This window comes from Hibiscus syriacus, unplaced genomic scaffold (assembly GCF_006381635.1).
Source record: "Hibiscus syriacus cultivar Baekdansim isolate YM2019G1 unplaced genomic scaffold, ASM638163v2 tig00110204_pilon, whole genome shotgun sequence".
Classification (NCBI taxonomy): Eukaryota; Viridiplantae; Streptophyta; class Magnoliopsida; order Malvales; family Malvaceae; genus Hibiscus; species Hibiscus syriacus.
In genome coordinates this window covers 1337817-1353077 of record NW_024062626.1, presented here as the reverse complement: position 1 = coordinate 1353077, position 15261 = coordinate 1337817, and the positions used below count along the sequence as shown (strand labels likewise).

Sequence of the window (15261 nt, the reverse complement as noted above, 5' to 3'; positions counted from 1 at the left end):
TAAAACATAACATGTGATTTGTCAAAATATAACATTTTACAATATTTTTATTGTATTAAAAAAACTTAGTTATTATGAATTAATCAATTTATGTGTGGAAAATGATAGTTTGCTAACGAAATTCAGAATTTCTTAATGATATAAAGTTTACCTATTCATGGAGAGGTAGCTGAGTTTCGAATCTATTTCAAATAGTATTTTAAGTAACATATTAAAGGCTTATACTTTAAATCATTTAGGGTAAAGTATAGTAATGGTCACTGAACATTTCTGAAGCTTGCATTTAGGTCCCCCAACTTTTAAAACTTACAATACAGTCCCCCAACATTTATTCCATTTGTAATATGGTCCCCAACTTAAATCACTTTTAGAAAATTAGGGTAAATTATATAAACGATCATTGAACTTTTTAGGCACTTGAATTTAGGTCCCCAACTTTTAAAACTTGCAAAACAGTCCCCCAATAATTTTATTTTCTTATTAAATATAGATGTATAGAAAATATAAATGATTCAATTTATATTTAAATGTATGAATCATTTATATTTTTGATATATTTTATTTTTCTTGTATAAACTAGTATTTAAAATATGTTTATATTTTAATCAAAATATTTCAATATACGAATAAAAATATATTTATATAAATGTATATTTATATTTAGATGTATAAATAAAAAAATATATTCATATATTAATGTATGAATCATTTATATTTTTTGAATATTTTATTTTTAATAAGAAATTAAAATTATTAATTATATTAGAAATACTCAACTTAAGATTATATATATAATCATGAATTATAAATATGAAAAATATAATTATTAAATTTAGTTTAAAATATATAAATCTTAAATTTATTCTTTTAAAATATTGTATCAACTAATATTTAAAAAATATATTAAATCTATCAAACAATTTATCAAATATAATATTTTTTATTGTAAAAAAATATAATATTTTCCCATCATTTATTGCTTTCAAATTTTTTACCGAAGTTCAAATCTCATTATTTCCATTTTCCATTATATTCTTTTTTTTCTGGCATTGGTCATACTATTAGTATATGTATTATTGTATATCTCTTAACACAAACGATGTTGTTAGCTTAGTGGCTCCACCATGTATCTTTCATTTGCGTGACTCAGGTTTGAGTTTGCCCAAGACCCAAATTTTACTTTTTTGTAACTTAATTTTCTTCTAATTAGGTGGTGACATGTGTCACCAATAACATATATCATGATCATGTGTTAACACATGTCAGATCCTGGTTAAATGATTAATTTATTAAATTTTATTTAATTTAGGACCAAATTGATAGCATATATAAATAATTAGGTGGCGACATGTGTCACCAATGACACGTGTCATGATCATGTGCTAACACATGTCAGATCCTAATTAAATGATTAATTTATTAAATTCTATTTAATTTAGGACCAAATTGATTATATAAATAATAAAGACTGAATGTATAATAATGTCAATTCCTTTTAACTGCCACTTCATCATTTGTATCAATTGGTAACGACTAGTGGCTTAGTTGAAACAGTTAAATAATTATGTTGTATGATTGATAAATTTAAAAGATCGATGACAAAAGTAAAAAGGGCTAGATAGTTAAGTTGTCAACCTAATAGTTTACACTTTTATTTATACGTCAAAATAACATTTTATAAATTTAAAATTCGAATTATTTTCAACCTCTTTGTTGAAAACATTTTGATATTTCGATATAACAAATTAAGTTAAATGAATTTTAAGATTTTCCAAAATGATTTTCTAAGTATATTCGATATAATTATTCGAATATCAAAACATTACTCAAAATATTTCAAAAATCATTTTTAATCCTTACTTAAGTGTAAAATTAAGTTTTAATCTTAAAACAATTTCAAAATAATCTTTCAAAGTATTTCGAACCATTTCAAAGCCAAAAAATTCCAGATTGCTCAGAGGGAACCGATTCCCCCCCAAGGGGGTACCGATTCCCCCTGAACGGTTTGGCTCCGAGATTTCCATAATGCTCGGAGGGAACTGATTCCCCCATAGGGGGTACCGATTCCCCCCTGTTCAACGGTCGAAATATTTGAATTTTACACTTAGGGAACTGATTCCCTATGAGGGGGAATCGATTCCCCCCACGCTCCAAGCTGTTTTATTAATTGTTTTCACACTAAAACGGCTATATTATCTTTATTAATTATTCCCAACGTTCAGAAGTGATTCAAGGTGTATTTAAACAAGTTCTGAAGCCCTTGATCAATAAGAAATCATAGAGAAACAAGAGAGAAAGCATCAAACACCAAGTTTGTGCAAATCAAGCCAATTTTCCTTTCAATATTCAATTTGCTTTCAAGAACACCATTTGTGCTCATTTGTAATTATCTTTGAGTATTCTTTTCTTGTTCTAGAATTGTGCAAACATCTTACCTTGTGAGGTTTTCTTGTAAGTTTGCAAATTTGTAATCTTCTATTTGGGAAAAAGAGTGTTTCAAGAGTTGGGGTATACTCTTGAGGGATTTTGTAAGGTTATCTCTTTGGCCTCAAAAGAAAGAACAAATTAGTAAATTTGTTGGAAAATCCTTAGTGTGGATAGCTAAGTTAGTGGATGTAGACTTTGTTTGAGAAAGTCGAACCACTGTAAATCGCTGTGCAATTACTTTCAATTTTTCTGCAAAAGCTTCCACGAAATTTTTAATTGCCAATTCACCCCCCTCTTGGCCGATTCCGTCGATCGATTAACTCAACAATTGGCATCAGAGCCTAACTCATTTGAAGGTTTAATCGCCTCTTGAGTCGATTCGGGAAGAGTTATATCGATTATTAAAGTCATCAATGGCCTCCGCTTCAAACTTCGACTCCGGTCTCAATTCGATGCCCGTCAACAAGCCTTCTTTCTTCAATGGAGATAACTATGCCTATTGGAAGAATAGAATGATGTACTTCATTCAAGCAAGTGACATGGGAGCATGGAATGCTGTAGAAGAATGATACATCAAACCTCTCACTCATCCAAGGTTGTGGAGTGAAGGAGAGACAAGAATGTTCCAGCTCAACTCCAAAGCCATCCATATTATTTTTTGTGCTCTTGGACTAGATGAATACGAAAGAGTTTCATTGTGTACAACCGCCAAAGAAATATGGGACAAGCTTCAAGTCACACATGAAGGTACAGATGAGGTAAAGAAATCAAAAATTAGTATTCTAACGCATAGCTATGAAAATTTCAGGATGAAACCAAATGAAGACATCAAAGCTATGACGGATAGATTTTCAACGATTGTCAATGGTCTCAAATCATATGGAGAGATCATCTCAAATGAAAAGCTTGTGAGGAAGTTAGTATACTCCCTCCCAAAATCATGGCAATCAAAGAAGACGGCAATCATCGAGTCTAAGGACCTATCGTCCTTAACTCTTGAAGAACTTATCGGTTCACTCCTCACTCATGAGATGATGCTTGAAGATGAGGTTGACCTTGATAAAGTTGAAGAGACACCAAAGGAAAAGGAGAAGAAGAAAAATATTAGAGTTGCTCTCAAATCCACAAAAGATGAGAGTGATTCTAATAATGATGATGATGACGAGGAAATGGCATTGTTTGCCAAACGGTTCAGAAAAATGATGAGACCTTACCAAGGAAGAAAATTCAAACGAAACGAAGGTCTCAAAAATGAACCAAAAGAGAATGACCCAATCATTTGCTATGAATGCAAAAAGTCGGGGCATGTCAAATATGATTGCCCACAATTGAAGAAAAAGGGTCAATCAAAGAATAAGCACAAGGCTCATGTGGCTACATGGAGCGATGAAGAAAGTTCCGATGAAGAGGAACAAGAAGTAGCAAACTTGTGCTTGATGGCATTCGAGGAAGATTCTAAGGTAACCTCTAACTCATCCGATTTTGATGATTTATCTTATGATGAGTTATTTGAGGAGTACAATGGGTTGGCTTCGGATTATGAGAAATTGTTTTTAAAATATAAAAATGATGTTTCAAAATTGAAAAATGAAAACAAACTCATATCCAAAACCAACAACGATCTTGAAAGTAAAATCAAATATTTGCAAATCAAACTAGAAGAGTTTGAAAAGAAAAATTTAGATTTGCAAAATTTACTTTCAAAGATCAATGATGATCATCAAAAGAAAATTGATGATCTTAAAACTTCTTTTGATAAAGTTGGAACAAAATATTTTGAAAAAAGTGGAAATTCAAAATCCAACTTTGTTAGAAAAAGTTTTTGAAACTACAATCATAGGGGTCCCCAAAGAACCTCTAATGGAAAAATCATTAGAAGTATGTGGGTTCCTAAAGAACTCATTACTACTAAAGATAAAAATATCCTACACAAATGGATACCTAAGGGGACTAGGATTTTGGAAACTAATGAATATGGACCCAAAAGAATTTGGGTACCAAAAATCAAAAATCAATCTATGTTTGTAGGGAAAGGAGCATTGCTACAAGGCACGGGAAACAAATTCAAATTCATGGTACCTTGATAGTGGATGCTCAAGACATATGACCGGAGACAAAAGCTGATTCATTGAGCTTAACGCCAAAAATGGAGGAGAAGTGACTTTTGGAGACAATTCAAAAGGTCACATTGAAGGTATTGGTACAATAGGTAATACCTCTTCCATACAAATTAAGAATGTTTTATATGTGAATGGATTAAAGCATAATCTATTGAGTATTAGTCAATTATGCGATAAAGGATTCAATGTATTATTTGAAATTAATGGTTGTAAAGTCATTGACATTGCATCTAATCGGATTATGCTTGTTGGTCATAGAATAGGAAACATTTACATGGTGCATTTAGATTCTATTGATATGACTAATTTATGCCTAGTTGCTAAGGATGAGCATGATAGTTGGTTATGGCATAGGAGACTAGGTCATACTAGTATGAGTGTTTTGCAACGGTTAATTCAAGGAGACTTAGTAAGAGGGTTGCCTAAGCTTAAATTTGATAATGATAAAATCTGTGATGCTTGTGCTAAAGGAAAACAAAAACGAGTTTCTTTTAAATCTATTAATGATGTATCAACTAGTAGAGTATTACAATTGATCCATTTAGATCTTTTTGGGCCAACTAGAACTACTAGCTTGGGAGGAAAACAATATGCATTTGTCTTGGTAGATGACTATTCTAGATACACTTGGGTTATATTATTAAGTACTAAAGATGAAGCATTAGAAAATTTCATCACATTTTCAAAATAATCCAAAATAAAAAAGGTTACTCTATCACTAGTGTTAGAAGTGATCATGGAACTGAATTTGAAAATCTTGGATTTATTGAGTTTTGTAATTCTAATGGTATTAGCCATAATTTTTCAGCACCTAGAACCCCTCAACAAAATGGAGTTATTGAGAGGAAAAATCGAACTTTAGAAGAAATGGCTAGAACCATGCTTTGTGAAAATAATTTGCCAAAATATTTTTGGGCGGAAGCCACAAATACCGCTTGTTATGTTGTAAATCGAGTAATGATTAGGCCAATTTTAAAGAAAACTCCATATGAAATTCTCAAAAATAAAAAGCCTAACATTAGCTATTTTCATCCTTTTGGATGTAAATGTTTTGTTTTAAATAACGGTAAAGAAAACCTTGGCAAATTTGATGCTAAAAGTGATGAAGGAATTTTTCTGGGTTATTCCTTAAATTCTAAAGCTTATCGTGTATTTAATAAAAGAACTTTAGTTGTAGAAGAGTCTATACATGTTGTTTTCGATGATAATCCCCTTCCGAGGAAGGATTCTTCTGTTAATGATGATGTAGGTATTATACAAGAAAATGACGTTAGACATGACGTTGGAGAATCATCATCAAAGGAAGAAACAAAAGATGAGGAAACTCATGATCCCCTCGAGAATTCAACCAGTGAAGAAAGGGAAGTATCTTTTCCAAGAGAGTATAACTATGTCAAGGATGGTGAAATTATAGGTGATCCATCAAAAGGGGTAACTACTCGATATTCTCTTAGAAATATCTGTAATTATGTTGCATTTATTTCATGCATAGAGCCTAAGAACATCAAAGAAGCATTAAAAGATGAACATTGGATTATGGCTATGCAAGAATAATTAAATCAATTTGAGAGAAGTAAAGTATGGACATTAGTTGAAAGGCCTAGTAATAAATCTACTGTATGTACTAGATGGGTTTTTAGAAATAAACTTGATGAAAGTGGTAATATAGTGAGGAACAAGGCTAGACTTGTTGCTCAAGGCTATACTCAAGAAGAGGGCATAGACTATGATGAAACATACGCTCTCGTAGCTAGGATGAAAGTAATTAGAATGTTATTAGCATTTGCATGTTTCAATGAATTTAAATTATATCAAATGGATGTTAAAAGTGCATTTTTAAATGGTTTTATAAAAGAAGAAGTGTACGTGGAACAACCTCCAGGTTTTGAAGATTCAAATTTTCCGGATCATGTTTTAAAATTGACAAAAGCTCTTTATGGTTTAAAACAAGCTCCTAGAGCTTGGTATGAAAGATTGTCAAATTTTTTAATTGAAAAAGGTTTTTTAAAAGGAAAGGTTGACACTACATTGTTTTTAAAGAGAAAAGGTAAAGATTTATTAGTAGTTCAAATTTACGTTGATGATATAATATTTGGTTCTACTAATGATGTTCTTTGCCAAGAATTTTCTAAGCTAATGCAAAGTGAGTTTGAGATGAGCATGATGGGGGAGCTCTCATTTTTCTTGGGACTCCAAATCAAGCAAAGAAAAGATGGCATCTTCATTAATCAAGCTAAGTACGTCAAAGATATGCTCAAGAAGTTTGGACTGGAAAATGGGAAACCTCATAACACTCCAATGATCTCTTCAACAAAACTTGACTTAGATGAAGGAGGTAGATGTGTAGATGTTAAATTATATAGGTCAATGATTGGCTCTTTGCTTTATCTAACCGCAAGTAGAGCGTATATTATGTTTAGTGTTTGCTTGTGTGCTAGGTTTCAATCATGTCCTAAAGAATCACATTTACTAGCTGTTAAGAGAATCTTTAGATACCTTAAGGACACTCCTAGTTTAGGACTTTGGTATCCTAGAGACTCTAGCTTTAGCTTGCATGCCTTTTCTGATGCGGATTATGGAGGATGAAAATTAGATAGGAAAAGCACCTTCGGTACATGCCAATTCCTTGGAAATATGTTGATTTCTTGGTTTTCAAAGAAACAAAATTGTGTGGCATTATCTACCACTGAAGCAGAATACATTTCAGCCGGTAGTTGTTGTGCACAAGTTTTATGGATGAAACAACAACTTTTTGATTATGGAATTGAAGTAGGTACCATTCCTATCAAGCGTGACAATACTAGTGCTATTTGTCTCACTAAAAATCCCATCCAACACTCTATAACTAAGCACATTGAAATAAGACATCACTTCATTAGAGACCATGTCACTAAGGAAGATGTAGTTCTAGAATATGTTGATACTTTGCATCAATTAGTGGATATCTTTACAAAACCCTTAGACAAGGAAAGGTTTTGGACACTTAGAAGAGAATTAGGTTTAACTAACCTATCTTCACTTAGTGTTTAAAATAATTTAGCACTTTTAATAAATACTGAAAAATGCTTATAATAATAATTTTTGATTGCATTCTTGCTATTAGTTAGGGGGAGTTTATGATTCTTAGTGAAAATTAATTTTATGTTCAAATAATGTTTAAAGATTAATTTAATTGTTTGAACATGATTATTTTTCAATATATGAGTTGCCTATACCACTAGAAAAGATTAATTTAGCATTTTATGTGCTTAAAAGTCGGATTTTAGCATTTTGGTGCAGAGGGAATCGATCCCCCCATGAGGGAACCGATTCCCCCTTTGAAGGGGAACCGATTCCCCCCACAGGGGAATCGATACCCCCCTGGGGTTCTGTTAAATCGGGCAGAACACCCCAAAAAAACCCCCAAAACCATGTCCAATCCTAAACGTGCTAGGTCTTCATCTAGTCGTTCTAGTCGTCAACCAAATCCTCCTCCTATTCCTTAAAATCCTATTCCAAATCTTGATCCTAACTTGACTATCCAAAATTCTTGTTTCAATCAACCGGGTCCTAAAGATTATCGTTATTGGTTTTACCAATATTTTGACTCGTATAAGATTAGGGAAGAACGTATCCCATCTCTTCAAACTATGGTTGATATTAACTTTAAATATCTCTCTATCTTGCACGAATGGAAATTTGATAAACTTTTCGAACTTGAACCCATTATCTATCATCAACTTGTTCGTATCTTCTACTGTAATGCCGTTTGTATCAAAAATCGTGACAAAACCAAAACCATAGGAGTATGTTCCTACCTCCTAGGTCAATATTTCCATCTTGATCCGGATTACATAGCCAATGCCTTAGGCTTGGATAATGAAGGTTTATCAAACGAAAAACAAGTTTTAGGCTCACGATATAAACGGAATGATAGTGCAAGTGTTCTAGATCTTCATGAGCGTTTTCTTCATCTCATGATCACTTGGTGGTTTCGACCATCCGGGGGTCGTTATTATACTCTTAGAGCTTTAGACCTTTGGTGGTTGCATTGTTTTGAACACAACATAAAAATAAACCTTTCCGAGATTATCTTTGCTGAGATCGTTGAAACCGTTAACCTAGTGCCAAATAAGAAACTCTGTTCTTCACTAGTTTACGGTTGTATCCTTAGTAATCTCTTTTCTAAAGTCGAGCTTCGAGTTGGTCTAGATGCCGCTTTTCCTCTTAAGAAACAAATTAACCTTCTTTCTTTAACGAGAGCGGGATGGATTAAGGATAAGGAAATCAGGGAATGGGTTCGATCTTCTGCAACTTCTCCGGGAGCTAGTTCTTCACGAGCTCCATCCGAAGCTGACGAAGATCTCGAGCTTGAGCAACTAATGCGAGACATCGATGAAGCTGAAGCTGAACCTGAGCAGGCCGAGGAGCAGCCCGAAGAGCAAGCACAACAATCGACTCAAATGCCTCCATATTTTCAATCTTTTATAGAGACATTTGATTACCGATATGCGACCATGGATTCGCGCTTTATTTTTATAGAGTCTCATTTATCCACAATGGGAGCTCAACAATTAGAAATTCTTCGGGAAATACGTGCAAATAATGAAGCAACCAACGCTCGTATTAATGAACTCACTCACGAAATGGCTGCTATGCGAGCCCGTTTTCCTCCTACAGATCCGGATGCTTGATTTTGTGTTTAGCTTAAAAACTTTGAACAAAATGAATATTGTTTCAACATTTTTGAATTGTTTGATTTTGTGGATTATTGGATTTTGGATTTATTGATGGTGTGAACTTATATGTTTGGTGTGTTTTATTCGTTATTGCATCATTTACATCATTATTAGCAATATGACCAATTTTGCCATATCACGTTATTTATGAATATTGATTACGGAACTAATGGCTAACGTTTCTCTTAATTGTGATCTTAGCAGCTTATACATACATATACCTAATCAATTGGCTTAATATTCTTCACGTTTATTTGAATCTTTTTGATTTAACAAAAAGGGGGAGAAGTGTGTTTTAAGTGTTTTAAGTGCGTTTTTAAAATGATAAATGGGAGAAGTGTTAAAGTAAGGGGGAGTAATTTCAAAACTTGATTTCAAAATCTTAAAATTACTAAAATGTTTTGTTATATCAAAAAGGGGGAGATTGTTGAAAATATTTTGATATTTCGATATAACAAATTAAGTTAAATGAATTTTAAGATTTTCCAAAATGATTATCTAAGTATATTCGATATAATTATTCGAATATCAAAACATTACTCAAAATATTTCAAAAATCATTTTTAATCCTTACTTAAGTGTAAAATTAAGTTTTAATCTTAAAACAATTTCAAAATAATCTTTCAAAGTATTTCGAACCATTTCAAAGCCAAAAAATTCCAGATTGCTCAGAGGGAACCGATTCCCCCCCCCCCAAGGGGGTACCGATTCCCCCCTGAACGGTTTGGCTCCGAGATTTCCAGAATGCTCGGAGGGAACCGATTCCCCCATAGGGGGTACCGATTCCCCCCTGTTCAACGGTCGAAATATTTGAATTTTACACTTAGGGAACCGATTCCCTATGAGGGGGAACCGATTCCCCCCACGCTCCAAGCTATTTTATTAATTGTTTTCACACTAAAACGACTATATTATCTTCATTAATTATTCCCAACATTCAGAAGTGATTCAAGGTATATTTAAACAAGTTCTGAAGCCCTTGATCAATAAGAAATCATAGAGAAACAAGAGAGAAAGCATCAAACACCAAGTTTGTGCAAATCAAGCCAATTTTCCTTTCAATATTCAATTTGCTTTCAAGAACACCATTTGTGCTCATTTGTAATTATCTTTGAGTGTTCTTTTCTTGTTCTAGAATTGTGCAAACATCTTACCTTGTGAGGTTTTCTTGTAAGTTTGCAAATTTGTAATCTTCTCTTTGGAAAAAAGAGTGTTCTCAAGAGTTGGGGTATACTCTTGAGGGATTTTGTAAGGTTATCTCTTTGGCCTCAAAAGAAAGAACAAATTAGTGAATTTGTTGGAAAATCCTTAGTGTGGATAGCTAAGGTAGTGGACGTAGACTTTGTTTGAGAAAGTCGAACCACTGTAAATCGCTGTGCAATTACTTTCAATTTTTCTGCAAAAGCTTCCACGAAATTTTTAATTGCCAATTCACCCCCCTCTTGGCCGATTCCGTCGATCGATTAACTCAACACTCTTTTATATCCTAACTACTTTTTTTAATTAAAAAATTTCTTCAACAGATAAGAATTATACTATTATATTTATATAAAAAATATTTATCACATGAAATAAGATGAAATTAAATAATAATAAATCTGACATAATTGAATTTAATTGAATTATTTTGGAATTTAGGGTTTAGAATGAAATTGAATTACTTTGGAAATTGGGGTTTAGAATGAAATTGAAGACTGTTTTACAAGTTTTAAAAGTTGGGGGACCTAAATTCAAGTGTCTGAAAAGTTCAATAACCTTTTATATAATTTACCCTAATTTCTAACGGTGGTTTAAGTTGGGGGACCATATTGCAAACGGAATAAATGTTGGGGGATTGTATTGCAAGTTTTAAAAGTTGGGGGACCTAAATGCAAGTTTCGGAAATGTTCAGTGACCATTACTATACTTTACCCAATCATTTATTAGAAAAAGGGCGGCTTATACTGCCTACAGTTAACCATTTCGGTTAAAATTAATAATAGACCAACTCAATTTAATTTTGTCCAAGTTTATAAAAAATATTTTAATATAATTAAAAATATAAAATATTAACCTAAAATTTATTATATTTTTCTCATTTCCAATGTTGATTATTCACGATCAGTAATCAAAGTGAAGAAAACCAATTCAAAATAAAAAGATAAAAGGGATAAATTTAAAATACAATCGGTTAATACAAGATTAAAATAAAGTAAAAATTGATTATAATTGAAATTTTTATTAAAGTATACATTTTTAGAATATTTCATGTTGAAATTAAAAATATTATATTCTTCATAACAAATCATATTAATTATAGAACTATTTTGGTTTCAACTCAAAAAGTAAATATCTATATGTACTCGATTGTATCAAAATTATTATCAATTGTGTAATTTTTTAAGTTGAAAGGACAATGTTTTAATTTATTAAATTGTAGGTATGTATAAATAAAGGATAGCGAATTTGACTTTAATTTTAAAGAATTTTTAATGTATTTTTAAAATTATTTTAAAATTATTAAATTGTAGGTATGTATAAGTATTGTAAAAAATATGTTTAAGTAAATAAATAAATATTTTAAAAGTTTTTAAAAATACAATAGGATTTGTGATATAAATGACATATGAGTAGTTTTGCTCAATATTATTTTGGGAAAAATTAAAAATTAAAAATTTTACTTTAAAAAAATATTTTTAATTCAAGTAAGCAAACACTTTTAAAAATGAATTACATCTTTTGGAAAACACTTTAGAGTAAAATGGGTTCATTTGTTTTACTGAAAACATTTTAAAATGAATTACATCTTCTGGAAAATATTTTCTAGAAAACGTTTTACGATATTTTGAAGATGTTGTTTAAACCCTTTTTCCACTAGTTGATAAATTTTTAAAAAAATTATTTATTATAAATATTAACTACAATAAATAATATTATTTATCATAAAACTTAATATTATTACAATATATTTTATTGAAATAAAAATACTATAAATTATATTAATTATTATTAAAGTAATAGTGTTATATTATATTTTAAAAAATATTAATTAGTATATTTTAAATATCTTTATTAAAATATAATTAGATTATTATATTATTATTAAATATATAAATAATATTATTCATTATTAATAATTTAATAATATTATTTCTATGAAATTAATAAATAATATAAATTTTATTAATAATTTATTATATATTATTAAAATAAAAATATTATATTATATTATTATAAATATTAATAAATGTATTTTAAATATTTTAATAATTAATATTTTGATTAAAATGATATTAAACTATTTTATTAATATTAAATTCATAAAATAAATTTATTTTGAGTATTTATTCTTTGAAGTGAAATGTTCGAAAAATGACTTACGGAAAATCAGACAGTAAGTCATTTTCCAGAAAATACAAAGGAAATTCTGTTGATCATAAAAATATTTTACGTTGACCAACTACTTTTCCTCCAACCAAATACTGGAAAATGAGGAAAACATTTTTTGGAAAACGTTTTACGTTAAACAAACGGACCCTTAAATATTCTGTATAACTTATTTTATTTTATTTAAATATTCATGTAATATTGAGTCGTATTCTTAGCCATTAACGACATATACATACCTTGTAGACCACTCAATAAGATCATTGTTTGAACCCATAATTTTAAAAGAAAACAATCATTTGAACGACCACTAAGACCGCTTAACTTTTACTCAATAAAAGAGGGTAATTACGATGGAAATTAGTTTAAAATAAACATACTTTAGGGTTAATTTAGTATAAATTTTAAAGTACAGTGAAAAGGTATAATAATGAAATGATTTTAAAAAGTATATTTTGTTCAGATAATTCAATAATTATTTATTTTCATTTCAAATATAAATATTTTTTTCAAGAAAAAGATTCAACCCTATGTACTCTGACATCAAAGGTAAACGGTATACCCCAAGATTTTGTGATGGGAAGGTATACCTCTTTGATTTAGAATAAAAAACCTCCCTTGTACGAGACCCTCATGAAATCCCAAATAGCACTCCGATCATTGAAAAAGAAAAATCCAACACAAGCTTAATTTATGCATGCAATGAAGAATAACAAAATCCACTAGACTAACAACAAATTCATGCATTAGCATTCAAGATCAGATGAGTTCAAACCAAATGCAGATTGTAAGCAGGAACAAAACTCACCAACAACAAACAAAAAGTATTCCCAGTTTCCCCTACTCGAATTCTTAGCTCTTCCCATGTCACTCCAACTGTTCATGTTGACCAAAATCCAAGTAATATAACTATCTTCTGTTGCCTAAATCTCATACCTATCCCTCTATGCTACCTGATTCTTCATTGTTCTAAAGTATTAATGCTCAAAAGTCTTAAGAGAGCTCGAAATAAACATGACTAAAATACACCAGAAAATGAAGAAAACCAAGTATTAACTAAAAAAATCAACTTGCAATGTGATTCTAACTTCAGCAATTCGAATTCCAAGATTACATGATTCTACAAAAGTAAAAGAACAAATTATAAGAATTCTCTTTTAAATACAACAGAAAAAAAAGGTGGGTTTTTCTTCAATTACACTTACAAAGCAATCTTCATTAATTTCCCCCACTTTCCTCTTCAAGCTTCTTCACATAAGCCTTTAAAACCATAACAACATCTCTCGCAGGAACTTGAAGTGTCCCAACAAGTCCAATTGCAGGACTCTGCAAACTCCCCAAAAGCTTAGCGTAAATCTCAGCTCTGGTAGGCATACTTTCAAGCTGTTTAAAATCGTCCGGCCCATAAAATTGCCCTTCGAAAACAGCCCCCGTGAAGTCATTTTCAACTTTCTTCTCCTTCTGGAACGTCCTGTAAGGTTTAAGTGCGTCCGGGATTTCTTCGGTGTGAACGAAGAGCCAAGCGTTCATCCCTTTCATACACGGCTTCAATGCCTCCCAAGGAGTCCCTTCGATGGCTTTCAAGACCAGAGTGTTCTTAGCGACGAGTAGTTTCGATGACTCGGGAAGCGATTGACGCAAATCTTGGAATTGTTTGACGGTGAAGCCCTTGTATTCCACGGCAGCCAAGAGGTAGCAGTTCTCTAACTGGGATTTGACCGTTTCGACTGTTTCTTCTTTCTTTGTCCGGGAAATGGCGGCTCTGATGGAAGGGCATGACGGTGGTTTGGAGGAAAGGAATGTGGGTTTGGAGGATCGGAGGAACGGGGCGGTGGGTTTAAGGGATAGGGTTTGGGAAGGCGGGGGTTTGAATGAAGGGAATGAAAGGAGAGCTATTTCCATGGCGGAAAAAGAGAAGATTGAAAGGAATTGGGGTTGAAAGGGGCTTATCTGCTTCTTTTTAATAACTTACAACTGAACAGCACTTGTTCTCCTTAGATAAGGGATTGTCCTGAAATTACGACTGAGACCTTACCATTTCGTTTATATATACATCTTGAAATATTCTACGTTCATACTTCAAAATTGATTTAATAAATGTATGTAGGGATGATAAAATCTGAATCCTTTTAATGGATTGTTAATTATTTATTGCACTCTAATTTATTCCTAATGCAAAATTACATTTTTATCTTGTATATATATAACGGTAAGAATTAAATTATCTTATATTTTATGTTTGAAAAATTACTTATTTAATTGAAAATATTAAAAAATTATAAAATTAAAATAAAGACGAGATGGTATAAGAAGAAAATAGGTGTATTCACCGTTAAAAATAAGACATTAAATTTATTAAATAATATCAAGAGTTTAAATATTGACATTTGTAAATAGAGTAAACTGAGTTGAAATGATCACTCTAGCAATGAATATTTGTAAGATCTAACCCGAAATAGTTGATTAATAGATTATATACTAGTGATTAAAAAAAATGTAATAATAATTTTTAAAATTACATATCTATGATGGCAAAGTGGGTAGTGAAGTAAAGTGCTGCCATTATGCATTCATGACACGTATAATTATATACATGAACGTTAATTTAATGCATTTCCATACATTAAACT

The 15261-nt window shown here is 31.1% G+C and overlaps 1 protein-coding gene across 1 annotated transcript; it reads right to left on the bottom strand.

Moving 5' to 3' along the window:
* Positions 1 to 13815: 13815 nt before the first annotated feature.
* LOC120219155 (50S ribosomal protein L10, chloroplastic-like) lies at positions 13816 to 14594 on the bottom strand. Its single transcript, XM_039216026.1, has one exon. The coding sequence runs from the start codon at positions 14531 to 14533 to the stop codon at positions 13850 to 13852; it is 684 nt and encodes a 227-aa protein (XP_039071957.1). The 5' UTR covers positions 14534 to 14594; the 3' UTR covers positions 13816 to 13849.
* Positions 14595 to 15261: the final 667 nt, after the last annotated feature.